The 26,619-nt window shown below is 42.0% G+C and overlaps 1 protein-coding gene across 7 annotated transcripts in view; it reads left to right on the forward strand.

The window, feature by feature from the left end:
• Positions 1-26,619, forward strand: part of LOC118398448 (serine/threonine-protein kinase MRCK alpha-like) — a 103,825-nt gene that overhangs the window by 24,399 nt on the left and 52,807 nt on the right. For all 7 annotated transcript variants that reach the window (XM_035793776.2, XM_035793775.2, XM_035793779.2 and 4 more), the window contains exons 2-4: positions 18,101-18,192; positions 23,154-23,237; positions 26,225-26,320. In XM_035793776.2, the coding sequence (XP_035649669.2) occupies positions 18,101-18,192; positions 23,154-23,237; positions 26,225-26,320 (272 nt within the window). The remainder of the gene's footprint in view (positions 1-18,100; positions 18,193-23,153; positions 23,238-26,224; positions 26,321-26,619) is intronic.

Below are 26,619 nucleotides of genomic sequence, written 5' to 3' on the forward strand. Positions count from 1 at the left end.
AGTTGAATATGTTTCTATGTCAGAAGGTTTGGTGTAGCCTCCAATTTATACAATTGTCTAAATAAACAGTGAATCTGTCGATTTAGGCTGAAATCTTCCAGACAATTCATGTTGAGCTGAAGTCTCATTTTGTTTCACACGTTTAGGCGACGCCAAAACAGAAACTCCTGTAAGCCGATGTTCTCATCATTTTTGCATTTTTGTCCCATGTGTAGCCTTTCAGTTGTCATGACTCATGACACAACTCTGATCTAATCTTTTGTCTTGTGCCTTTACCCCCCACTTCTCTGCCACTTTCTTAATATTTGAAGTACATCATGTTTGACGCACCCTGTTCTATTTAAAACTGCTCTGACTCCAGTTGCGACCCAAATGGCACCCTATTCCCTATATAGTGCACTACATTTGACCAGGAAAGTAGTGCATTATATAGGGAATAGAATGCCATTTTTGAAACGCACACCATATAGTGCCCTGGCCTCCTATTATTGTGGAGACGGGGGACGACGTCATTGCTCTGGGAACTCTGGTGTCACGAGTGTGCAGTGCAGTATTAAACCAAATGTATCGGTCAGATGCATGTTGACGTGCTATGTAAGTGATTCCCAGGATCCCAGACGCGTTTTTGTATTTGGGCACTTTATTAATGATTTAATGGTTCCACTCTCCTCTCAGTGATGGGCTGACATATCCCGTGTTTCCGTCACAGTCATTTATGTGTCGCTGCGCCGCGGCAACAAAAAAAAAAGATGGCGCGTGAGGACATATTTCTGCCGAGGCGCACTTTGAAGATGTTCAGAACAGTCCACATAAAATGTTCCTCTGCAAACAAAACGAGAAATGAATAAAAGGGAGAACTTGAATACCGTCTCAAGGAATGTTTGAGTGCCATAGGGAGAGAAACGTACATTCTGACAAGCAGTCAATGCACAAAGTCTTGCAATGGAGGGAAAAACAGCAGTTTTAATGGCTTTGTTAATAAAAAGAGGGGGATCCCAGTAGGGCTGTGGCGGTCACAAAATGTTGTCAGTCGCTGATTGGCAAGCAAATAACTGTTGCTTTTGTGGTAATTGACCTTTAATTAACATGAACACATTTAGCATCTCCTGCCTTCCACACATAGCCTACAAGCCACGGATACAGATATTTTGCAGCATCTACATTTTAAAAAGTCTAATATAGACTACACCATCACAATAAATCCATTATTTTATTTTAGACAGGTCTAAAGAAGCATGATATGAAGAAAATGTAGTCTACTTCAGAAGAACAGAATAGCATCCTCTGAGTTGTCCTGATGTGGCTATGCCAAATGGCCGTGGGCTACACTAGTTCATTTAGCAGACAAGATTTGCTTATAATTCCATAAGTTTATAGTAGGAAGAATGCAATTGAACAAAGCTGAATAAAATATAAATATTTTCTCTCAACGATTTGAGGGAGTGCGCACATGCGGCTACTCTGAGCGGTTAACAAAGAAATGGGTATTCCTATGTGCTTCATTTAGAATTATTAATGTAACTTTAGTTGTTCTATAAATGTTGGGCTATGTTTTATTTTATATACATTTAAGGCTGCATGTTGCGACTCTAATTATGATTTGAAAAAATATGCTTGAATATCATGAGCACTGCGTAGTTTTTTTTCGCAGGCTGTACACACTTCATCAGTCTCTCATTCACAATTTGACAAGCACTTGATAATGCCTCGAATTTCCCAGCGGAAAATTGTGGCTGTATTGTACCCTAAAAAACATCCATGCCTTTGTTGTGCCCTTCTTCCTTAGTGCTGCATGCTCCGAAAAAAAGGCTGTTTCTTATGCTGGCCATCATTCACAAGTGATAGGCTAATATTGTCACCCATCAGACTATTCTTGATTTAATCTTGTCTTTACATATATGTGTGAACATTTGTTTTGATTTAGAATGGCCCATTATCATGCACCTGTCTTGAAACAGGGGGCAGCAGAAAAAAATATCTATGCACTTAAATAGTGAATGGAGGACGCCTTTCCCGTGATTTGTTTTCATGCCAGCCAGATAGGCTATACTCCTATTGTAAAGAACAGCAATGTGCTTAATATTAGGGAAGTCGAGAAATCAACATAGTAGTCTAGCCTATAGAAAGCTGATGGGATCCCTCTTTTCAATAGAGGCCATCACTCTGTTTTCTCACGCAATTGCATAGCCTATAGAAATGTTGCACAATATGGGCTCTCATGAAGTGTTTTGATTAAATTTTTGATACATTTGCATTGATGTCAGAGTGATTAGAGGGACAATCGAGTGCTGAGTACCAGCCAGTTAGCAAGTTTGGTAGGCTACTAATGACCATGAGCCGCATCAGAGCTTGGAGAAGCCTACTTACCGTGACTAAACGGTCAAGTGGAATTTGACTGCCTTCATGCCTCGTGACCGCCGGTGTGGCGGTAATACGGTCACCACAACAGCCCTATATCCCAGCTTTCCATTCTTAGATTATTTATTTCTCAGCTTTAAAATATGCGCAAACTGCATATTTTTAAACCCAGAGTTTTTAGCAGCACTATGATTAAGCACAGCAAATTGCATAGTGTAGAATGTGTAGAAATATATGTAACACGGGTCAATTGTAGGGTATCTTGGGGTAAAATGCCACCCTACCTCAAATGTTTTTGGGAGGGGAGTGTCTTAACAAATTGTGATGAGACTGATTACAATTTTAGTTGAGCAAGAGTAGTGGTAACCAGGGAAAGTGTTTTGGGGAGAAAATGGTGATATGAAGTGGTTTCTGTAAGAAGTACAGGCAGTGTTACCCCGGGTTGATGTTTACCCCCAAGTTACCCTAACAGGTAGGCCTAGATTATATTCACTGTGTTTGTGCGATTTTTAATTTAAAAAAAAGTATTATTATTATTTTTTTTAAATATAAATGTTTTTGGGGGGACATAGAATTAATCAAAAGGATGCTAACTATTTCAAAGAGCACATATGGGATCTAGCAAATAATTAGCCCCGAAAACAGATAGGCAACCCAATGCGTCAGCCCAATTATTTATAGCTTCTATGCTCCATCAGCTACAGGTGATAGAATGCTTATTGCTAATAGCATACCTGATCATATGGACCACACATAGGCTACAGTGCCTTCAGAAAGAACCAACACCCCTTGACCTTTCACACATTTAGTTATATTACAGCCTGAATTTAAAATGGATTAAATGTGTTTGTTTTTGTCACTGGCCTACACACAATACCACACAATGTCGAAGGGGAATTATGTTTTTTGAAAATGTTTACAAATGTATCAAAAAAATGAACAGCTGAAATGTCTTGAGTCAATAAGTATTCAACCCCTTTGTTATGGAAAGCTTAAATAAGTTCAGGAGTTAAAATGTGCTTAACAAGTCACATGATTTTTGAAGGACTGCCTCATCTCTGTACCTCACACAGAATTGTCTGTATGGTCCCTCAGTTGAGCAGTGAATTTCAAACACAGATTCAACCACAAAGACCAGGAAGGTTTTCCAATGCCTTGCAAAGAAGGGCACTTATTGCTAGATGGGTGAAAAATAGGGCTGTACCCGACTACAAAAATGTCTTCGCCAACGGAGAGTCGTCTGTTTTTACATTTTTAAAAGTGTATTTTCCCATGTATTCTATGCATTTTAATCAAATCAAGCATATGCACTGAGCTTGTCTGATGCTTTAAGCTCACTGGTTGACGAAATAATTAAGACACATAAATTACTATAGGGAGTCCGGCCGCAATTGATTTGATTGTGCCGGGCTCAGACCAATAACAAAAAAATGACAGCGAGTGACTGTGTGACTAGCACCCATTGTTTCTCTCCTCCCTGCTGCAGCGACCACCTCAGAACATCAACAGTGTTTATCGCACTGTCCGTGTTGCTGAAACATAATTACAGCTATTTCTGACTGAAAAGGTCTGTTACCGAAATCCCTAATTTGTTCATAGAAAAACATTCTCAATAGAGCAGGTATTCCCAAACTGGGGCAGGGTACGCGCAATGCCGTCTGAGGTACGCCAAATAAAAATATGATACACATTTAAAAACATATATGAAACATTTCTTCATATTTTCTAACAGTCCATTTATATTTTCAAACGGGGCTATTCATTTGGGTGAGGTTATTTTCTCACCTGAGTAGGCTCGTTTCACTGCCAAAAATAAAATTCAACCATCTAGTGCTCAGCGAAATAACAACGCAATGTCAAATACAGGTAGCCTAGTCAAATTATTTTATCCAATCACATTAACCGTTACTCTCTCATGGGAAACCTTCACTCTTGAGCAGACATTTAGAAACAAAACATGAGAATTTGAAAAATCTTGCACAGAAGTTTTTTGAACGAGAATAAATACGACTTTTGAGTAGTAAGACATGCATAAAAGCAACAGATAATAAGAAGGGTCTAGAAGCGTCTTATGGTGAGCTACCGAGTGGCTAGGACAGGCAAGCCCCATACTATTGTGGAGGACTTAATTATTCCTGCTGCTGTGGATATGGCTGGGATAATGCTGGGGGGAAAAGGCCCAAAAAACTATACAGACAATATCTTCATCAAACAGCACTGTTTCACGACGCATCAGTGACACGGTAGGAGATGTTTTGAAACAATTACCGCTATGCATACAAGCCAGTGAATTATATGCATTACAGCTGGGTGAGTCAACAGACGTGGCGGGCCTGGCATAGCTCCTGGTACATGTCTGTTATGCTTATGGGGGTTCAATTAAGGAAGACATCCTCTTCTGCAAACCACTGGAAACCAGGACAATATGAGAGGATATTTTTAAAGTACTGGACAGCTTTGTGACATCAAATTGACTTTGGTGGTCAAGATGTGTTGGTATCTGTACTGATGGCGAAAAGCCATGACAGGGAGACATAGTGGAGTGGTAACGCGTGTGCCAGCAGTTGCTCCCGACACCACTTGGGTACACTGCAGCATCCACCGAGAGGCTCTTGCTGCCAAGGGAATTCCTGACAGCTTGAAAGATGTTTTGGACACAACAGTGAAAGTGGTTAACTTTGTTAAAGCAAGTCCCCTGAACTTGTATATTTTCTGCATTATGCAATGACATGGGCAGCGACCATGTAATTATTTTACAACATACAGATGTGTGCTGGTTATCAAGGGGCAAAGTATTGACATGTTTTTATTTAAATTGAGAGACAAGCTTAAAGTTTTCTTTACTGACCACTTGCACGACTGGCGTATCTGGGTGATCTTAATCTAGGATTTATAGGGACTCTGCAATTCTATTCAATGTGTGGTACAAAATTGAGGCTATGATTTAGAAGTTGGAGCTCTTTTCTGTCTGCATTAACAAGGACAACACACAGGTCTTTGCATTATTGTATGATTTTATTTTGTGTGCAAATGAACTCAAGCTTACTGACAATGTCAAATGTGATTACAGCGACGCATCTGAGTGAGCTGGGTGTGCAATTACGCAGGTACATTCCCGAAACGGACGACACAAACAACTGGATTCGTTATCCCTTTCATGCCCTGCCTCCAGTCCACTTACCGATATCTGAACAAGAGACCCTCATCGAAATTGCAACAAGCGGTTCTGTGAAATTTGAATTTAATCAGAAGGCACTGGCAGATTTCTTTATAGAGTCTGAACTCCCTATAGGCTGTCATTGTTGTCGGTGATCAGGCTTATCACTGTTGTGCCATCAGCAAACTTAACGATGGTGTTGTAGTCATGCTGGGTCATGCAGTTATGGGGTATTGTGTGTAGATGGGTAAGAAATATTATTTTAATCCATTTCGAATGGAGGTTCCATTTCTTTTTAATGTACAAACATTGTTTTTGGACAATAATTTCCTCCAGTTTAGATGGACATCATATTCTATTTGTCTCCTCTTCTCGTTGGCTTATTATATGAACAGCATTGTTTTTATTAATCTCTTTCAGTGTCAGAATAGTAGTCTACCCTGTAATTTGTCGTATGAATAAAAAAAAAAAAAATTCTGCTAATGTCTCCCGTCATATAAAGTGTAGTAGAATTGCATGAAATGTCTTCAGAACAGGCCAAATTTTCCCCATGCAAAGAAAGAAGAAAAGTATCTGATCTAGCTTGTTGCCTAGGCCTACTCTACGCAATGCAGACTCAACCATGCTTGGAAGTCTTTTAAAACATTTTTTTGCAAACAGTGATTGAGTTCTATTATTGCCTAAATTACGACTATCCAATCTACTCATCACATTATGAATAGTAGGTTATGTTACGTAAGTCTGCAAATGCAGCAATGCATGGAATGCTTTATTATAAAGGTGCATTTTTTTAATGGTGAAAATTAGCGTTCCCAAACCTTTTCTCACGCAGTTGCTTATCCCATAGAAATGTTGCACGACATGAGCTCGTGGGCGCTCATGAAGTGTTTGATGTGATTTTTGATTGAATTTAGGTTGATGTCAGAGTGGTTAGTGACAAGCGTGCTGAGTACCAAGCCATTAGCGACTGGCAGTTAGCAAGTTTGGTATGCTACTAATGACCATGAGCAGCATCAGAGAAGCCTATTTACCGTGACTAAATGGTCATGTGGAATTTGACTGTGGTCATGACTCGTGATCGCTGGTGTGGCGGTAATACGTTCACCGTAACAGCCCTGCTCTTTACACGACGTAGACTTAAACATCTTAAAGAAGGATTTTTAAAGCCTTGAGACAACTGAGGCATGAATTGGGTACCATTCAGAGGTTGAATGGACAAGACAAAAGATTGAAGTGCCTTTGAACGATATATGGTAGTAGGTGCCAGGCGCACCGGTTTGTGTCAAAAAATGCAACGCTGCTGGGTTTTTCACACTCAATAGTTTCCCGTGTGTATCAATGGTCCACCACCCCAAAGGACATCCAGTCAACTTGACACAACTGTGGGAAGCATTGGAGTCAACATGGGCCAGCATACCTGTGGAACGTTTTCAACACCATGTAGAGTCCGTGCTCTGATGAATTGAGGCTGTTCTAAGGGATAAAGGAAGGTGTTCCTAATGTTTTGCACACTCAGTGTATATCATACATGACAAAATTCATGTTATGGAAGTCCCCTTGGCTAAGCCTGGGTAGCTCGCATGCTGCAGATTGTCTGATTCCCGGCCAAGTCTTTTAGTATTGCTACTCCTCCTCAGCCTGTCCTCACTCCACATCTGTGTACTGGAGACCGGAGAGCCCCTTGGCCGCGACTTGAAGGGCCTGGTTACATTTTCATCTGTAATTTGGGTAATTTACAGGATGTTTTAAAGCTACTTGCAATTAAATGGCTAAAAGGTTATTTAAAAAAAAGTTGCCTGGCTGGTTGACGCTTGGGTCACTCTAGTTCAAAGCAGCTGGGGTAGCAGCCTACTTAAAAGTACAGATTTCATTTTTGATAAGGAAACAACTGACTATGCAGCTGTTTCCCCTGCCGCATTTGTACCCTAATTCGATTATTTATTTAACCAGGAAGTCCAGTTGAAATAAAGAATATCCAAATCCTTAGAGATCAAGAAGGCAACTCTAGTTTAAATGAGAGAGAACCAGGGGTTGGAACTGGTTCAGGGAACAGAAGAGAAAAATGTTTGTTCTTTTCCGGTTTTGAGGAACAGCATGAGGACTAGGGATGTTAATGGTTAACAGATAGTCAGTTAGCTGGCCGAAATTAACAAATCAAATTGTATTTGCCGAGTACAACAGGTGTAGTGTTGACCTTACTGTGAAATTATTACTTACAAGCCCTTAACCAACAACACCGTTCAATAAATAGGTTAAAAAGGTTAAAAAAATAAAAAAATAACACAAGAAAATTACAGCAATAATGACGCTATATTCAGGGGGTACCAGTACCGAGTCAATGTAAAGGTTAGTCGTGGTAATTTGTAAAGTGGCTATGCATACATCATAAACAGTGAGTAGCAGCAGTGTAAAAACAAAGGGGGGGGGGGTTAATGTAAATAGTCCGGGTGGCCATTTGATTAAGGAGCCTTTTGGTCCTAGACTGGTACAGCTTGCTGTCTATGACTTGGGTGAGTCTGACAACTTTTTGGGCCTTCCTCTGGCACTGCCTAGTTTATATAGGGTCATGGATGTCAGGAAGCTTGGCCCCAGTGATGTAGTGGACTGTACACACTACCCTCTGTAGCGCCTTCCGGTCAGATGCCGAGCAGTTGCCATACCAAGTGGTGGAACCTTTTGAGGATCTGGGGACCAATGCCAAATCCTTTCAGTCTCCTGGAGGGGAAAATGTGTTGTCGTGCCCTATTCATAACTGTCTTGGTGTTTTTGGACCATGATAGTTTGTTGGTGATGTGGACATCAAGGAACTTAACTCTCGACCTGCTCCACTTCAACCCTGTCGAAGTTAATGCGGGCCTGTTTGGCCCGCCTTTTTCTGTAGTCTACAATCAGTTCCGTTGTCTTGCTCACGTTGAGGGAGAGGTTGTCGTCCTAGCACCACACTGCCAGGTCTCTGACCTCCTCCCTATAGGCTGTCTCAAGTATTCTTGGCATTTTTCCTATTTTGTTGCCTTAGAACCTGGAATTAAAATAGATTTTTTGGGGGGTTTGTATCATTTGATTTACACAATATGCCTACCACTTTGAAGATGCAAAATATATTTTCTTGTGAAACAAACAAGAAATCAGACAAAAAAAAACAGAACTTTAGCATGCATAACTATTCACCCCCCCCCCCCAAAGTCAATACTTTGAAGAGCCACCTTTTGCAGCAATTACATAAAAGGCATTTAGCTCGTCTGGTAGGCTCGCATCACTGGGCAGCACGCGGCTGGGTTTCCCTTTGTAGTCCGTAATAGTTTTCAAGCCCTGCCAAATCCGACGAGCGTCAGAGCCAGTGTAGTAGGATTCAATCTTAGTCCTGTATTGATGCTTTGTCTGTTTGGTGGTTCATCTGAGGGCATAGCAGGATTTCTTATAAGCTTCTGGATTAGTGTCCCGCTCCTTGAAAGCGGCAGCTCTAGCCTTTAGCTCAGTGTGGATGTTGCCTGTAATCCATTGCTTCAGGTTGGGAATGTACGTACGGTCACTGTGGGGACGATGTTGTCAATGCGCTTCTTGATGAGGCCGGTGACTGAGGTGGTATTCTCCTCAATGCCATTGGATGAATCTTTCAACATATTCCAGTCTGTGCTAGCAAAACAATCCTGTACTGTAGCATCCGCGTCATCTGACCAGTTACGTTTTGAGTCACTGGTACCTCCTTCTTTAGTTTTTGCTTGTTACAGGAATCAGGAGGATAGAATTATGGTCATATTTTCCAAATGGAGGGCAAGGGAGAGTTTTGTATGCATCTCTGTGCATCTCTGTTTGCACTTGTACTATGCTGGTAGAAATTAGGCAAAACAAATGTAAGAATTCCTGCATTAAAGTCCCCGGCCACTAGGAGCGCCACTTCTGGATGAGCATTTTCTTGTTTGCTTATGGCCTTATACAGCTCGATGAGTGTGGTCTTACTGCCATCATCGGTTTGTTGTAATAAATAGATGGCTATCAATAAGATAGATGAGAACTCTCTTTCTAGATAGTGTGGTCTACAGCTTATTATGAGAGATTCTACCCCAGGCGAGCACTACCTCGAGACTTATTTTATATTAGACATCGCTCACCAGTAGTTATTGACAAATAGACACACACACCGCTGCCTCTCGTCTTACCAGCCAGCTCTTTTTTTTATCCGTGTGGTCATTTAGCCACGTTCAGCCTTATGATGTTACAGTTTTTAATATCTTGTTGATTGGATGGTCTTAATCGTAGATTGTCCAGTCTGTTTTCCAATGATTGCAAGTTGGCCAATAATACGGAGGGAAGTGGTGGTTTACCTACTCGTCGGCAAATTCTTACAAGGCACCCCGCCCTCTCCCCTTTTCTCCGTCTTTTTTTTCACGCGTATGATGGGGATTTGGGCCTTGTCTCGACAAAGCAGTATATCCTTTGCATCGGACTCATAAAAAAATTATAATAATCTTTGTCCCGGTCGAGGTGAGTAATCGCTGTTCTGATGTCCAGAAGCTCTTTTTTTTTCAGTTATAAGAGACGGTAGCAGCAACATTATGTACAAAATGAGTTACAAACAATGCGGAAAAAACGAATAAATAAATAGCACAGTTGGTTAGGAGCCCGTAAAACGCCAGCCATCGCCTCCGGCGCCATTACCAGAACACCGTCTTGATCGACCGGAGTTATTTATATTTATTATAGAAATAATGTAGAGTGAGTTTATAGCGTTAAAGTAGCTTTCTTATGTCAACTAATGGCTGTCTCTAGTCAGTGAGCTGTGAGCAAGCCAGGGCAGAGACTTTTTGCTAGGGAACTCACAGATACAGGCTGCAGTGAGCAGTGGGAGAAAGAGGAGCTGCTAGAAACATTTAACAGCTAAGCTAGCAACCAAAACATTTTCACATCCTTTCTCTCCTGTTCTACTGGTTTTTATATCAACTTTCTTCACTTGTCCAGAAGCCAAAAACACAATCCTAGTCATATTAACAACCCATCCTGCATTTGTACATTTTCCCCCCTTTTCAAATTTTCGAACTGAGATGTTCATCTCTGTCAGATGAAAGGGCTTGCATGAGGTGCATCTTCAGGGACAGTGTTTTCCCACAAATTGCATTTTGGAAAAAGTTTGAAAATGATATATTCCATTGTCTGCTTCATTACAGTAGTTGTATGTTTAATAAAATGAGAGGATTGCTATTGTCACATGTTTTTTTTTAAGCTCTTAATGAACAATGTCTGTTCCTTCCGTGCATGGGGTTTTCCATTGGCACTAATTTGACTGTTTGCAACGAATTTAACTGTCTGTTAACCGGTTAATGGGGGTTGGTTAGTCGGCAACAAAATGTACCAAAATGTTCACTCCTACTGGGATGGAAAACGCAACAAAACCCCCACTGTCACATTTTAAATTAGAAAAGAGATTCATGTTTTCAGTACTAGTTAAGGATACTATAGTGATCTCCTTTCACATTGGATGTATTAAATAGAAAATGGTATGATCATTATTTCCAATGTGGTGTCGCTCTCCACACACAAGCTTGTTAGCTAGCTAGCCTACTCTGGTCCAACTTTAAGCCAACTCTGAAGTTAAAAGAAATCCCTTCATGCCCAGGTGCTTCAAGCCAAATCTCCCGCATCACCCTCTCTTGCCCGCTCCCTACCCACAAAATATCAGTCGCATCTTGTGCCCTACAACTATCGCTTACCTGTTCCATAGCAAGCTGCTCTATCTGCACTGATTGGTGAACAAATTTAATGTTGAGCTAAACCTTTAAAAAAATATATATTTTGAAAAATATTTGATTTCAGATGTTTAAAAGGGAACAGAAAGGAACAATATAAACCATTACTTATTGGGTGTTCTAACCGGTTCAGAACAGAACGGGGGAAAAAGTATGGTTCTGTTCAGAACAAAACGGTTGGAAAATAATTTTGGTTCCAACGGCTGGTTAGAACTGTTGAAGTCCACAGACAAAGACGCGTTAGTCCTGCGTCCCATTGTGACAGCTACACGTTTTCTCTTCCTTTGAATGTGATGACGGTTGGGGAAATGGCGTGAGCCGCATCGAGAATTCCAAAAGTATGAAAGCCAAGATCTTACAAGGTCGAACTTATTATGAGGAACATCCTTCCAGTAGTGCTGTGAAAAGCCATTCCCAGATCTGGCCCCTCTCGCTCTCCCTCTTTTCCTCCTCTGGAGGTGGCATTTTTGTGTCATTACCTCACTCTGGCTGTAAATAATCCCTCTTATGGCTTCCAGATGTCCCCTCTCTCTGTACATCACAGCGCTGCCTGGATGTGGGATCTACTGTCTCTCTCACTCTCACTCAGTTCAATTCAATAGACTATTGACAGGGCAAGTTAAATTAAGTACACATAAAACTACAAAGATCGGGTTAACCGTAGTAGCAATAATAATAGTAGGCCCGGTAGTAGTAGTAATGCTATTAACATTAACAACATCTAATGAGAATAATAATGAATAAAAGTAATAGTAGTAGACTTGTTTTAACATGACTGAGAAGCCACATGCCATGAAAGCCCAAACAAAACAAAATGGCAAATACGACTGATACATTCTGTGCTTTTCACTGGCGGCCCATCGGGTAGTGGGAGGAGGACGAGTACCGCATTTGGCTGCCAAAACTGCGCACTAGAGGTTTTTTTTTCACACAATATTAGTTTTTTATAGTTTCAAATTCTTTGTAGTGAATGATCATTTGGGGAAAGAAAGATTATCGTAGGTCTGAGTACACACTCTCTCCTTCTCTACTGTACCTGTTTCAAGTACGGGGAGGGTAGAGCAAATATACATTGGCACATGTAGGCCAGTGCATATGGAGGGGGACTTGTTCAAATGAACACGCACATACGTGCTTACGCACACAGGCCTAGGCTTACACACACACACACACACACACACACACACACACACACACACACACACACACACACACACACACACACACACACACACACACACACACACACACACACACACAGTATTGAAAGTGCAGAGCCCTAGGGTGACGCCTGGTTACTGTATAGACCATAACGTTTGTTTCTTTAGCTGAATGAACACACTTGCCTACAGTAGTACAACGTTTTCCTTCAGCTGCATCGTCTGTGGATAATAAACTCACTTCTTCGAATGGACCTAGATCTATCTGATAATCTGTGTCTGGGATAAACCAGTCCGTAACTGGATTAGTTGGGCCTACTCATGTTTTTCCAGTTGTGTTGCATAGGTAGTCACAGCCAGTGCTTCTAACCAATGAAACTGAAAGTCTCATGGCTGTTTTGAGTGCGAGTGCATAATGTTATGTGCGCTCTGTCCTGCTAACAGTGAAGTCACTTAGTTTGAATGCTTTTGCAAAACCGTCGGGGACAAAACAAACACCAAGTCGGTCATCGTTTGGTTGGATATTCACGTTTTAAAGCACCACAAACTGGCTTGCGTCACACCTTGTCATTGCAACCGTTGCTATGTTTGGCCGACCCGTATATTTTGATAGTTAGTAAAGATGTATAGTCAGAACTGTAAGGTCTTTGTCGGAAGCTCGGAGTAAGAAGGGCGGGATGTCACAATGTACATTACTTCACTATTAGTCAAAACGGCACATGACCCGTTGGTAAATTTGAGCGAGACTGGTGTTTGTGTGTCCGAGACTGCTTGTTTCTAAGGCCTAGTTACTGTGTCTTTTAAAGAAAAGTCAATGCAACAAGTAAAGAAGTGGTGGTGATACTGGGGAATTATAGTAACTGCAATATTAAGGATTGGAGAAAGGCCCAGTGTGTGCCAAGCTAAGCGTCTGCTCATTCTACTTCCCACAATGTGGACGGACATAAGCAAAATAGACCCTTGTGAAATATTTGTTGAAACCCCAGAAATTGTTCGTGCCGTTTTTCCGAGTTCACAGGAATTAACGGTGACTCGCTCCGTTGAGAAATGGTCATCGGGAACAGAGATTATGCTACAGGACTGGTATTCCAGGGCGCGTTCTCAGAGCATGCGCAGAGCAGCTGGCAGGCATATTCACGGTCATTTTCAACCTCTCCTTGTCCCAGTCTGTAATCCCCATGTCTCAAACTGACCACAATCATTCCTGTTCCCAAGAACTTTAAGGTTTCATGCCACAAAGACTACCGCCCTGCAGCACTCATTACTCACTATAATCATAAAGTGCTTTGAAAGGCTGGTTATGGCCCACATCAACTCCATCATCCCAGACACCCTAGACACACTCCAATTTGCATACCGCCCAACAGATCTATAGACGACACAATCTCAATTGCACTCCACACTGCCCTCACCCACCTAGATAAGAGGGAAATCCTGTGTGTGAGAATGCTGTTCATTGATTACAGCTCAGCGTTTAACACCATTTTCCCCTCCGAGCACGTCCACATCGACAGGGCTGCAGTAGAGCGAGTCGACAGCTTCAAGTTCTTTAATGGTCCACACGTGCGCACAGTCGTGAAGGAGGTGCGACAGCGCCTCTTCCCCCTCAGGGGGTTAAGGGGTTGAAAAGGTTTGGCTTGGGACCTCTAATCCTCAAAAAGTTATACAGCTGCACCATTGAGACCACCTTGACTGGCTGCATCACTGGTTGGTATGCCAACGGCACCGCCCTCGATCGCATGGCGCTACAGAGGGTGGTGCGGACAGCCCAGTACATCATTCTCTGCCATCCAGGAACTCTATAGCAGGTGGTGTGAAAGGAATGTCTAGAAAATCTCTCGACTCCAGCCACTGCCATAGACTGTTTTTTCTGCTTCCTGAACAGCTTCTGTCTCCAAGCCATAAAGACTTCAAAAATTGTCCCTGTAGCCATTTTGTTAGTTATCATTGTTATGTTAGTTATCTTTGACCCCATTTTTTTGTATTTTGTTTTTGCACTGTCTCTATGCACACTCACAGGACTCTACACACACACACACACACACACACACACACACACACACACACACACACACACACACACACACTACATGATCAAAAGTGTTGTTGAACATCTCATTCCAAAATCATGGGCATTAATATGGAGGTGGTCTCCCCTTTGCTGCTATAATAGCCTCCACTCTTCTGGGAGGGCTTTCCCCGAGATGTTTAAACATTGCTGCGGCTACTTGCTTCCATTCAGCAACAAGCGCATTAGTGAGGTTGGAGCGATTAGGCCGGGCTCGCTGTCGGCTTTCCAATTTATCCCAAAGGTGTTAGATGGGTTTGAGGTCAGGACTCTGCAGGCCAGTCAAGTTCTTCCATGCCAATCTCCACAAACCATTTCTGTATGGACCTCGCTTTGTGCACGGGGGCATTGTCATGCTGGAACAGGAAAGTACCTTCCTCAAACTGTTGCTACAAAGTTGGAAGCACAGAATCGTCTAGAATGTCATTGTATGCTGTAGCATTAAGATCTCCCTTCTCTGGAACTAAGGGGCCCGAAACCTTTATTCCTCCTCCACCAAACTTTACAGTTAGCACTATGCATTGGGGCAGGTAGCGTTCTCCTGGCATCTGCCAAACCCAGATATGTCCACTGGACTGCCCGATGGTGAAGCGTGATTCACCACTCCAGAGAACGCGTTTCCACTGCTTCAGAGTCCAATGGCGACGAGCTTTACACCACTCCAGCCGTCACTTGGCATTGCACATGGTGACCTTAGGCTTGTGTTGGGCTTCATAGCCATGGAAACCCATTTAATGAAGCTCCCGACGAACCGTAATTGAGCTGACGTTGCTTCCAGAGGCAGTTTGGTACTTGGTAGTGAGTGTTGCAACCGAGGACAGACTATTTTTACGCGCTACGTGCTTCAGCACTCCGCTATCCCATTCGGTGAGCTTGTGTGTTCTACCACTTCGCGGCTGAGCCGTTGTTGCTCCTAGATGTAGCACTGACAGTTGACCCTTGGCAGCTCTAGCAGGGCAAAGACTTGACTAACTGACTTGTTGGAAAGGTGGCATTCTATGACGTTGCCACGTTGAAAGTCACCGAGCTTCTCAGTAAGGCCATACTACTGTCAATGTTGTCTATGGAGATTGCATGGCGGTGTGCTAGATTTTACACACCTGTTAGCAACGGTGTTGCTGTATTAGCCAAATTCACTCATTTGAAGGGTGTCCACATACAAAAGTATGTACGTTATAGTGTATCTACCTCTGTCAGTCCAGTATCTGTGCACATTGTAAATATGGTATTGGAACTGACCCTGGATATACAGTAGCTTACTTAGTTCTCATGTTCTTCTTGTTTTATTTTCTATGTTGTTATTTTTTCCGTCCTACATTGATATTGAGTACTGCATTGTTGGGGTTCCAGTTCGCTAGAAAAGCATTTCACTGTACTTGTGCACGTGACATTAACTTGACGTGCACTCTTACAGTATATTTAAACACTGAAGAAGGGACATCGCTATTCGTCATACCACACTGAGCAACTGAAAGCCCCTCCTTTCCTTTCTTTTATCAGTAAAGGTTGTTGTTGGGCGTTGTTTTGGTCTGTTGTTCTCTGCCTGGCTGGGATTCTGACAGGGGAGCCAAGGGCCTCTCTGGATAAGCCTGGCACATGATGACCGTGCCAGGATGGAACACTAACCAGTGGATGGATGGATGAATAAATGAATGAATGACCTAAATGAATGAGTATTTGATGTGACCCATGTATTCTGCTTGTGCACAAGGGTCCACCTAAACAAAATGCTGCACAGATCATCAGCTCCATCCATCAGTAGGCCCATGCTATATCCTAACATAGGCCAATAGGCATTTAATAGGTCTGTATTATGTTCAATAGTATCCAATCTGCTGCTCGGTAGTCTGACCCCGCTGAACCAACTAACCAACTGGCAGTCTACCTCCAGGTTTAATGGAGGATCCAAAGTAGAAAAGGAAGTGGATGAATGTCCTTCCTCGACAAAGTAGGGAAAATGCTGCTCGTCTGTTTACTCCGGATTACGTTTGTGAGTCACCCAGAACCCTAGGCTAGGTCAAATGTAAAGGTAACGGTAGACTGTTTTATAACTGCCTTCTGCACTTCCAGACCACTGTGGTTTACGATAAAGATCTCAGCGGTCATGATCACAGATTGACCCTATATCAGCCTCTCCGCATACAGGACTGACAGGCAGGAGGACACTCACCGGAAATCATTACTCGTGGCTAAATCCATTTGAATTCGATCCCTATTTGACAGCACCACCTTCTGATTGAATGAAACCTTCTGTAGAAATGTGCCCTTTGTGGTGCTCAGGAAGTGACTTTTTGTATCTAAATGCCAAGACATTAAAGAGAGAAAGGTGCTCAAAGTTGAATTATTTTGCATACCCTGCGACATCCATGTTTTCATCACTGGAAAAGGGTTGAGATTGATATCATTTAAAAGCTTACAGTGACAGAAAAATATATATTAGATGTTTTTTTTTTTACCTTACATTTTTAGTTTACATTTATCTAAAAACACAAACTCAAAAATAAAAGACAATTAGCTAATGTTGCAACTTAGACCTTATTTTATATCAGGTTGGAGGTCCACACATAAGATAATGTTGACTTGAATAGGAATATCTCTCGTTTTAAACTATACTGTCAATCTTCCATAATAAACCTATTGAAATCATATAAATATAGATAATATAATAGACATGATAGTCATTTATGTGGACAATCGACAGTTGGTGGAATGACAGCCATCTTTGTGGTGGTAATTAGAAAATGTATATGTCAACGGTGTACCTGTACCAGCTAAATTGCAGTGGTATGAAGGGATGGGCCCATTCTATGTATTATATTTCTATGATTTGAAATGACACCCACCTTGCATTCAATAGCATGTTGTGTCTCAATCAATGATTTATATATAGACTAGATGACCCGTGGCTTCAATGGCCAATTATATAGTAAACTCAATCCAGGGTGTATATACATCACTGGTCTCAACTGATGGTGGGCACAACACAAAAACGTCAGATGTGAAGTAGGGTCGAAACTACAACATGTGCAAATATAGAAAAAATGTGAGTAAAACACATTTTTTTGATCATCTACATAAAAGGCAAAAAAAAAATGTTATAAAAAAAAAATCCTGTTTGTAATCTTTTACATGATGATGTACTCAACCGTTGATCTTTTCCAGTGATGAAGACATGGATGTCTCACGTTGTGGTGGGTTGAGCAACTTTACCTCCTGAATGTTTTTGGCATTCAGGTCCAAAAAGTCACGCTCTGACTTACTTCTTCCATGGGCAAACATGTATGGAAAGTTTATTTGTTTGTTGTTTAAATCAAAAGGAATTTAATTTTAAAAAATGATTACATTCAAATGGATTTACCTGTGTTGTATGCCACTTGCTTTGTGTCCGATTTCTAGTATCCACCTAAAAAATGTATTTCTGATTTGCTGTTTTATTGTTTTATGAATTAAATCATGATGATGCGCAACTATTTTAGTGTGCGCATTCTCAGGTCAAGTTCAATATTTTAAGTCCCCAGAATTCTAACCTCTCCTCTCCTCTCCTCTACTCTACTCTACTCTACTCTACTCTACTCTACTCTACTCTACTCTACTCTACTCTACTCCACTCCTGCAGCCAAACCCTTCACTTCCCAGGTGAAACAGATGCGCCTGCACAAAGAGGACTTTGAGATCCTCAAGGTGATTGGACGAGGAGCCTTTGGAGAGGTATGTATTTTTTATTTTTTTTTGTGCCTTTTTTTATAACCTGATTTCACCGGGAAGTATTTTTGAAGTTTGAACCTCAATAGAAAGCTTGCAAGACATCAGCAAAGGAAAAAGCATTTCAAGTGTAGCCTACATTGGGCCTAGAGACAATCACAACAACAGAACAATGCATGCAAAGACAATATAGTTCCTCAAGAATCTGGGAATATATATATATTTCTATATTTTATATATATATTATATGTATATGCTATTTGACAGTTGGTGCACATAGTGTGATCCCAGCAGCAAGGCATGGGTCACTAGGCCACATGCTATATGCATGACTCAACATGTAAGAGAAAAAGCTTTAATCTTTTCATCACCGTCGTTGTGAAATATTTTCTATACAAAATTAAACTAAAACCGAACCTTATTTTTCTTCTTCGCGGCTCAAGGGCAGAAGTTGAAATATAGTTATTATTATGTCTTCTACTGCGAGTGATGTCAAACCTGGGGAATGTTGGCGAGCTAGCAATGGCAGCAGAAACTCAGCCGTGTAAGGTTACATGACAAATGGTCTTTGTATATTATAGCCTGCTAGGCTAGCTGCTGTGCTGCTGGCAGACCTGGGTTCAATACTATTTGAAATAATTTCAAATAGCCTAATTTATCTGTGGTTGATTGAGCTTGGCTTGCTTCATGGACCAATAGAATAGTTCAAACTGGCAAATCTGACACTGCAAAAAGAATCTAAATCTAATTTTGTCACATGTGCCGAATACAATTAAAGGTCGAAGGGTCAGTGCAAGATGGGGTCAGTGCAGATAGTTTTGGTATCCATTAATTGACTATTTAGCAGTCTCATGGCTTGGGGGTAAAAGCAGTCTTGGCGCCTGTTTGTTCCAGGCAGGTTAGAGAAAATGCTCAAAGTATTTGAAAGATTTTGAATAGTGTTTGAATTCACGTGTGGTGGAATGGGCTGGTTGGCGCTCTACCCAGTGCTGAGGTCCATATGGCCTGTTTCAGACTTTTTTAAAATTGGGGTTTTAATTCACAGTGAATGAAAGAAAAACATGTTTGTGCCCTGGTCCTCAGCCCCGTGTCAGGCTAGCAGCGGCGTCCCCTCGCGCTAGAGCTATTTCTGTGGCTCTGACGTTCAGCTAAGCTACAGCCTCACAGTTGACCCTCCTACTTATTATATTTCTGATATAGGCCCCTGTGGTGTACCGCATCTCTTCTCGCACCTTGTGTTGAGGTTGGCCTAAAGGTTTCCTTCCGCAAGATTCGGTTTCGGCTGGTGCCTAGTCAAACTCGGCTAGGCGAACCGAACGAGTGTATTCATATACACCCTTAAAAGACCTCCGCTTGGAAAACGAGAAAAAAAATCGGCATTAGTGCTGTTTGTCCATCTTGAAACTCCGTAGCCAGTATACCCTTCCTCAGAATAGTCAGACTTAATCTAAGATACAGTAATACAAGTAATCTATCTGTTTTTGCCGAGGAGATCTTAGTTTGAACAGTTTTACATCGAACTAAGATGTTTGGGGCAGTATTTCTGAAGTGGAAAATGTGCATGAAAACGAGTCGTCTATCTTTGAATGGCAACACTTCATTGAAGAATCCCTACTGTTGACCAAGCACAGACTTCGGATTCGGAATTTCGGTTTGCCTTAAAAAATAATTTTGTGTCCATGAACAGCCGAATAAACACTTGTCGAAGGCCAAAACGATTAATGTTTCATCATAATATATGCACAAACTGTTCCCGAACTGTTGTGGATGGGAAGCATGCGGACGCCTTTAGTCTCTGTGCCTCCTGTGCTGTGTATTTCATATAGCCTAGCCTACATGCTATCCAAATCTACTGAGTTGATTGGAAAAGCAGCAACAAAGTAAGTGGCTGGAGTTGTTTAATTCATAAAAACATGTATTTACAATCACAGGTCTATTCAGGTCACTATACATTTTCAGGCCTATTCACAACAACAACAACCGTATCCAATGGCCGGCAGGCAAAGACATAGCTTAGGCCTAGATCTATGTAATGATTATGAAGTCATCATGATTTAAAGGTCTCTGGCCAGAGGTCCATCTTATGTCTTTCCAGTGGTAGGCCATCATAGTGCAACCAGTATTTCCCCTACATTCATTTAGCAGCGACACACCGGAAAATGATTTTTAAAAATATTTTTCTTTCTCATAATGCCGCAGGAAGACTCCATTCACAGTAGCAGTTTTGCAAAATTCTGGAAAATTTCCTCGTTACTTTTTATTTCTTTTTTGAGGAATACCCCTACCAGTATTTCTGAAACTTTTCCATAGTTCTCCTGTTTTCCATAAATACCCGTTGGAGAGTGACATAAATCAGGAGGGAATAAGCAGGGAGGGGAATCCTCAAAATGGGATTTCAGGAAAAACCTGTGAAATCTGAAAAAGGGACAGGAAGATCTGGCAACCCTCTGGAAGATTGTGGAAAAAGAAAAGAGAACAAATTATGAGCAGGATGTTTTTATTTCATATCCCCATTGTCAACTCGGAGAGAGATGGCGTCTGTCTGAGCTGGGAGAGGGAGCTTGGCATCTGTGTGTGATGTTTTGGCTCTCCTGATGAATGTATTTTTCTTTGTATCACTACAGCGTAGAGCAGCCAGTCAGCCACCCTGCATGTCAAGCTCTCACACATATGTTTGAGTGGTGAAAGCTAAGAAAACAGGGAGGGAGGGAGTATACGCTATATACAGGGCCAGTAGCAAGAACAGTCCTCTCCTTTCCCCCCATCAGTTCACCAGGAGGAAACCCAAACAGCAGGGGAATGTTATATTTGCATTTAGCGTTCATTCTTTTTCTCCAGCTCATTTAATGGACTACAGATTACAGAGTTTTTGTGTGTGTTGCATGTCATTTTCTGTGTGCATTTCATGTGTGTGTGTGTGTGCATTGCGTATGTGTGCGCACATGCGTGCTTCCTTGTGTTTGTGTGACTGAGTGGATGATTGGTGCTTTAAATTCCTCCCATGGGGGACAGAGGGAGTTGCGGAGAAGCTGAAGTGAAAAAGGCTTTCTCTTGTGTCTTCTGGCAGGCAGACAGGCAAGCAGGAGGGAGGAATCCTGCTAGCTGAAGTCATCTGGCCTTGCTCCGGTTGCAACTCAACTCGTTTTAGGAATGCTCTTGTTTACTACACTCAGGCCTAACAATGGGGGCTGCCTGTGGTTGCGTCAGAGACGTTAGCACTTAGCAGTAGCTTAACTAGCTAGGTGTCCTATCCTTGCTGGGTCGTTCCGTTTGATTTCAATCACTTTTTGACCGTATCCCTTTTGATTTGAAGGAAACCTTCCATACATATTTGCCCATGGTAGTAGTATTTCTTGCATACCCAATAATGAGTTATCCATGTCTTAATCACTGAAAAAGATAAACGGTTAAGTTTTATGTAGTTTAAAGCTTACATTGTTTTCAAACTATTTTGTAATAAAAAGAAGAAACCGTTTTTTTTATCCTTTAACATCAATTATCTAAACGCGTAAACTTAAAAAAAATCTCTAGATTTTCACATATGTTGTAGTTTAGACTCTACTTAACAATCTGAGTTTCTTGTGTTGTGCACGCCATCAGTTGAGACACAGCATACTTTTGAATAAAGGATGGGTGTCATTGCAATCAGAGAAATATCATTAATAGTATGGACATATCCCTTCAGACCACTGCAATTAGCTGGTACATCATTGACGGTTTAATTTGAATTGACTTTGTTACTTCCAATTACTACCACAAAGATGGCCGTCGGTCCAACCACCGTCGAATGTCAACTGTAATAGGGATGTCTATTCTAGTATCTACATTTCTATGATTTTATCATTTAAAACAACTGATATTCCCATTCAAGTCAACATTCTCTGATGTGTGGACCTCCAACCATCTTTGTGCTACTATTTGAAAGTTGACATTTTCAGTTTTTTCCCCATTTTAGTAGTATGACATCCACCCTGTGGACCATGCTGTTCCCCAACCAATGGCGAGCACAACACAAACACCTCAGATTATGTAAAATAGAGTCTAAGCTAAGCATATTTGAAAAATGAAGACAATTATTGTTAAAGGGGGATTTTTTTAATTTTTAATTTAAAAACATGTTTTTCAAAGAATTCTAAAATCATTTGACAGCCCTGTTTTTAAGCTTTTAAGTGATGTCAAACTCAACCCTTTATCTTTTCCAGTGATGAAGACATGGATGTCTTATGGAATGGCGGGATATGCAAAATGGGTCAACTTTGATCACCTTTTATCATCTAAATGTTTTGGCATTCAGGTCCAAAAAGTTACTTTCCAACCACTTCTACCATGGGTAATAGGTATAAAATGTTGCGTTTAAATCAAAAGGTATGAGGTCAAAGTTATTGAAATCAAATGGAACTACCCTGCTGCAAACCAGTTTGAAACCAGTGTATTTGTGCTGCCGTGCGACTGTAAGTGGCACGTCAAGGCCCTTGAGCGAAAAGGATCCCAGCTGTGTGTGTGTGTGTGTGTGTGTGTGTGTGTGTGTGTGTGTGTGTGTGTGTGTGTGTGTGTGTGTGTGTGTGTGTGTGTGTGTGTGTGTGTGTGTGTGTGTGTGTGTGTGTGTAAAAGAGGATCCAGGTGGTGTGTCTCAGGGGTCACTGCCTCTGTGTCCGAGGTCACTTCCTGTCCCTCTTCCTTTCTCTTCCCCTACTCCTCTCGTCCTCTGACTGTATGGACGCATTTCATTCCGCAAAGATGTTCCCTCCCTCCCTCGTTCACTCCCCTTCCCGGTTCTAATAGGAGTGGGTCATGTTCAGTAGGGAGAACGTTCTGAAACTAAGGGAAACAGAGATTCTACCTGAACTTCGTCCTACGGCTTTGCCCTATTGAACATGACAGGGTAGATGTAATGAATATGGTGGATGGAAACTTTTCTCTCATCACCTCTATCTCCCTCATCCTCTAACTCCCTCTGTTTCCTGTAGGTTGCTGTGGTCAAAGTGAAGAATGCAGACAAGGTGTTTGCCATGAAGATCCTCAACAAGTGGGAGATGCTGAAGAGGGCAGAGGTGAGCACTGGCTATATGCTAACAGCCATAACATTACAGCATTATTCAGGGATAAATGCTAACAGCAATAGCTCATTCCATGGAAGGCCTAGTGTCTGCTGGTCTTTGTTTTTTACTGTCAATTAAGACAACCAGTTCCTAATTAATTAGGGCGGCAGGGTAGCCTAGTGGTTAGAGCTTTGGACTAGTAACCGAAAGGTTGCAAGTTCAAATCCCCGAGCTGACAAGGTACAAATCTGTCATTCAGTTAACCCACTGATCCTAGGCAGTCATTGAAAATAAGAATTTGTTCTTAACTGACTTGCCTAGTTAAATAAAGGTTTAAAAAAAAGTGACCTTCATCAATCAAGTACAAGGGTAGGAGCGAAAATCCGCAGACACTCGGGCCTCTGTGGAATGAGTTTGATAGATGTGCTTTACAGCATTCCTCAGGGCTACATACTAACAGCCATTGCATTTAGGTTTGGGCGTTATCCAGATTTTCATACCGTCTCTGTACCATACCGGGTTATACGGTACTACCGAATGTGCACACAAGGAAAACCAAATGCATAGCTGGAGCCTTGAGCTGGATACATTTTACTTGACACATCTTTGGATTTCTTATAGTTGTACTTAACTTAGAAGCAGTGGCTTAGCACGCAGCCCCCGCGAGGTGTGGTTGCCCTGCAACCGCCCAAATATTATTGTTATTATTGTTGTTTAACGGTATTGAAAATAATACAGTTAGTATTTAAAATACCCCGGGATACAGTATAAACGCTATATTCCCCAAGCCTAAATGCATTACAACACGACTCCGGGCTAAATGCTAACTGGAGATAGCATTATGTAACTCTGGCTTTTGCATAAAATATGCATTACATAGAACATGCGAAGCAAGATTTTCATTCAATTTTTTCATTAAAAAGTTTCGAATAATAAATGTGAATTTGATTACCACAAAGTTTTTTGTTGTTGTTTTTACCATGTGAGGTGTGTACAGTATATCTGTTAATGCGCTGTGCTTTTCTCATTGGCCTCCCCTGACGGTCATGCAGACGTCCATAGTGGTCCCTGTGTGTGTGTGCTTGCATGTGCGCGTGTTTGTGTGTAGCAGTTCCCAGAACTACCCACAGTGTGTCTTGACATGGTTAACTGTCTGCAATAACAAACTCTCAGTCTCAAACCCATCTACTACAACTACAACAAATGTTGACACCTGCTCATCGAACATCTCATTCCAAACTCATAGACATCAATATGGAGTTGGTCCCCCCTTTGCTGTTATAACAGCCTCCACTTTTCTGGGAAGGCTTTCCACTAGATGTTGGAACATTGCTGCGGGGACTTCCATTCAGCCACGAGCATTTAGTGAGGTCGGGCAGGGATGTTGGACGATTAGGCCTGGCTCGCAGTCAGCGTTCCAATTCATCCGAAAGGTGTTCGATGGGGTTGAGGTCAGGGCTCCATTTCTGTATGGACCTCGCTTTGTGCATGGGGGCATTGTCATGCTGAAACAGGAAAGGGCCTTCCCCAAACTGTTGTCACAAAGTTGGAAGCACAGTATCGTCTAGATTAGATGTCATTGTATGCTCTAGCGTTAAGATTTCCCTTTACTGGATCTAAGGGGCCTAGCTCAACCATGGAAAAACAGCCCTAGACCATTATTTCTCCTCCACCAAACTTTACAGTTAGCAATATGCATTGGGGCACGTAGTGTTCTCCTGGCATCCGCCAAACCCAGATTTGTCTGTCCGACTGATTTATCACTCCAGCGAACACGTTTCAACTGCTCTAGAGTCCAATGGCGGCGAGCTTTACACCACTCCAGCCGACACTAGGCATTGCGCATGGGGATCTTAGGCTTGTTTGCGGCTGCTCAGCCATGGAAAACCATTCCATGAAGTTCCCGACGAACACTTCTTGTGCTGACGTTGCTTCCAGAGGCATTTTGGAACTTGGTAGTGAGTGTTGCAACTTTCAGCACTCTGCAGTCCTGTTCTGTGAGCTTGTGTGGCCTACCACTTCGCGGCTGAGCCGTTGTTGCTCCTAGACGTTTCCACTTCACAATAACAGCACATATAGTTGACCTGGGCAGCTCGAACAGGGCAGAAATTTGATTAACTGACTTGTTGGAAAGGTGGTATCCTATGACTGTGCCCTGCTGAAAGTCACTGAGCTCTTCAGTAAGGCCGTTCTACTACCAATGTTTGTCTATGGAGGTTGCATGGCTATGTGCTCGATTTGATATAACTGTCAGTAACGGGTGTTGCTGAAATAGCCAAACCCACCAATTTGAAGGGGTGTCCACATACTTTTGTATACATAGTGTAGTCTAGCTACAGGCAGAGTGGTCCTTCTGTGGCTCAGTTGGTAGAGCATGGCGCTTGTAACGCCAGGGTAGTGGGTTCGATTCCCGGGACCACCCATACGTAGAATGTATGCACACATGACTGTAAGTCGCTTTGGATAAAAGCGTCAGCTAAATGGCATATATTATTATATTATATTATATTATATATAGTTAGAATGAGCTTTGTCCACACGGATGGAAAATATACATTTGACTGTGTTATAAGATTTTTAGAAAGTGTAATTGAATTGATATACTTAATTGAGCCCCAAAGGGGCTGAAAGGGGGTTTCCCCACATAGAGGTAGACTCAATAGATTCTATTTCAATGTTTCCCACCAGTAGCAGACACAGGAATTCATTACACACAGGTTGGAACAGTGCTTAACTTTGATTTGAAATCTGTGCCGGAACTCATTTCCTTTATTTAGCTGAAGGAACTCTGCAATACGTTTTAGCTGGTATTCTATAAGAGACAAAGGAAGTCAAGCAGAAGCAAATTTGAGGTGCTGGTCCTCAGTTCCAGGGAGCTCCTGCCCAAAAGAAGCACTGGGTAGGACCAAATAGTGATGGCGCACAGTGAGTTCCAATGAGAGTAGCTACATTCTATTCTTTATCTTTGTATGACGGTTGTCCTCTGTTCTCTCCCTCAGACGGCGTGTTTCCGGGAGGAGCGGGACGTGCTGGTGAACGGGGACAGCCAGTGGATCACCACCCTGCACTACGCCTTCCAGGATGACAACAACCTGGTAAGATCTCCACTAACTTCAAACGTTTCAAAGGCTTTCAATATACTGTATGTCAATCAGTTTCATATGGTGACCACCCGAGCATTAGTTGGGTAAAGAATAGTGACGGATCAGTTGATTAACTAAGCAGCGTTCTAATGCACTCTCATTGGCTCCCACTGTTGCGCCGACTGCCCTTCCCCCTTTCACATTTCAAGGCTTGCGTCGCAAATGGCACCCTTTACCCTTTTGCCCCTATTTTTTACTGGGGCAAAAGGCTCTGGTCATAAGTAGTGCAATATATAATGTGATGCTGTTTG

The sequence above is a fragment of the Oncorhynchus keta genome, chromosome 19, assembly GCF_023373465.1.
Source record: "Oncorhynchus keta strain PuntledgeMale-10-30-2019 chromosome 19, Oket_V2, whole genome shotgun sequence".
NCBI classification, from domain to species: domain Eukaryota; kingdom Metazoa; phylum Chordata; class Actinopteri; order Salmoniformes; family Salmonidae; genus Oncorhynchus; species Oncorhynchus keta.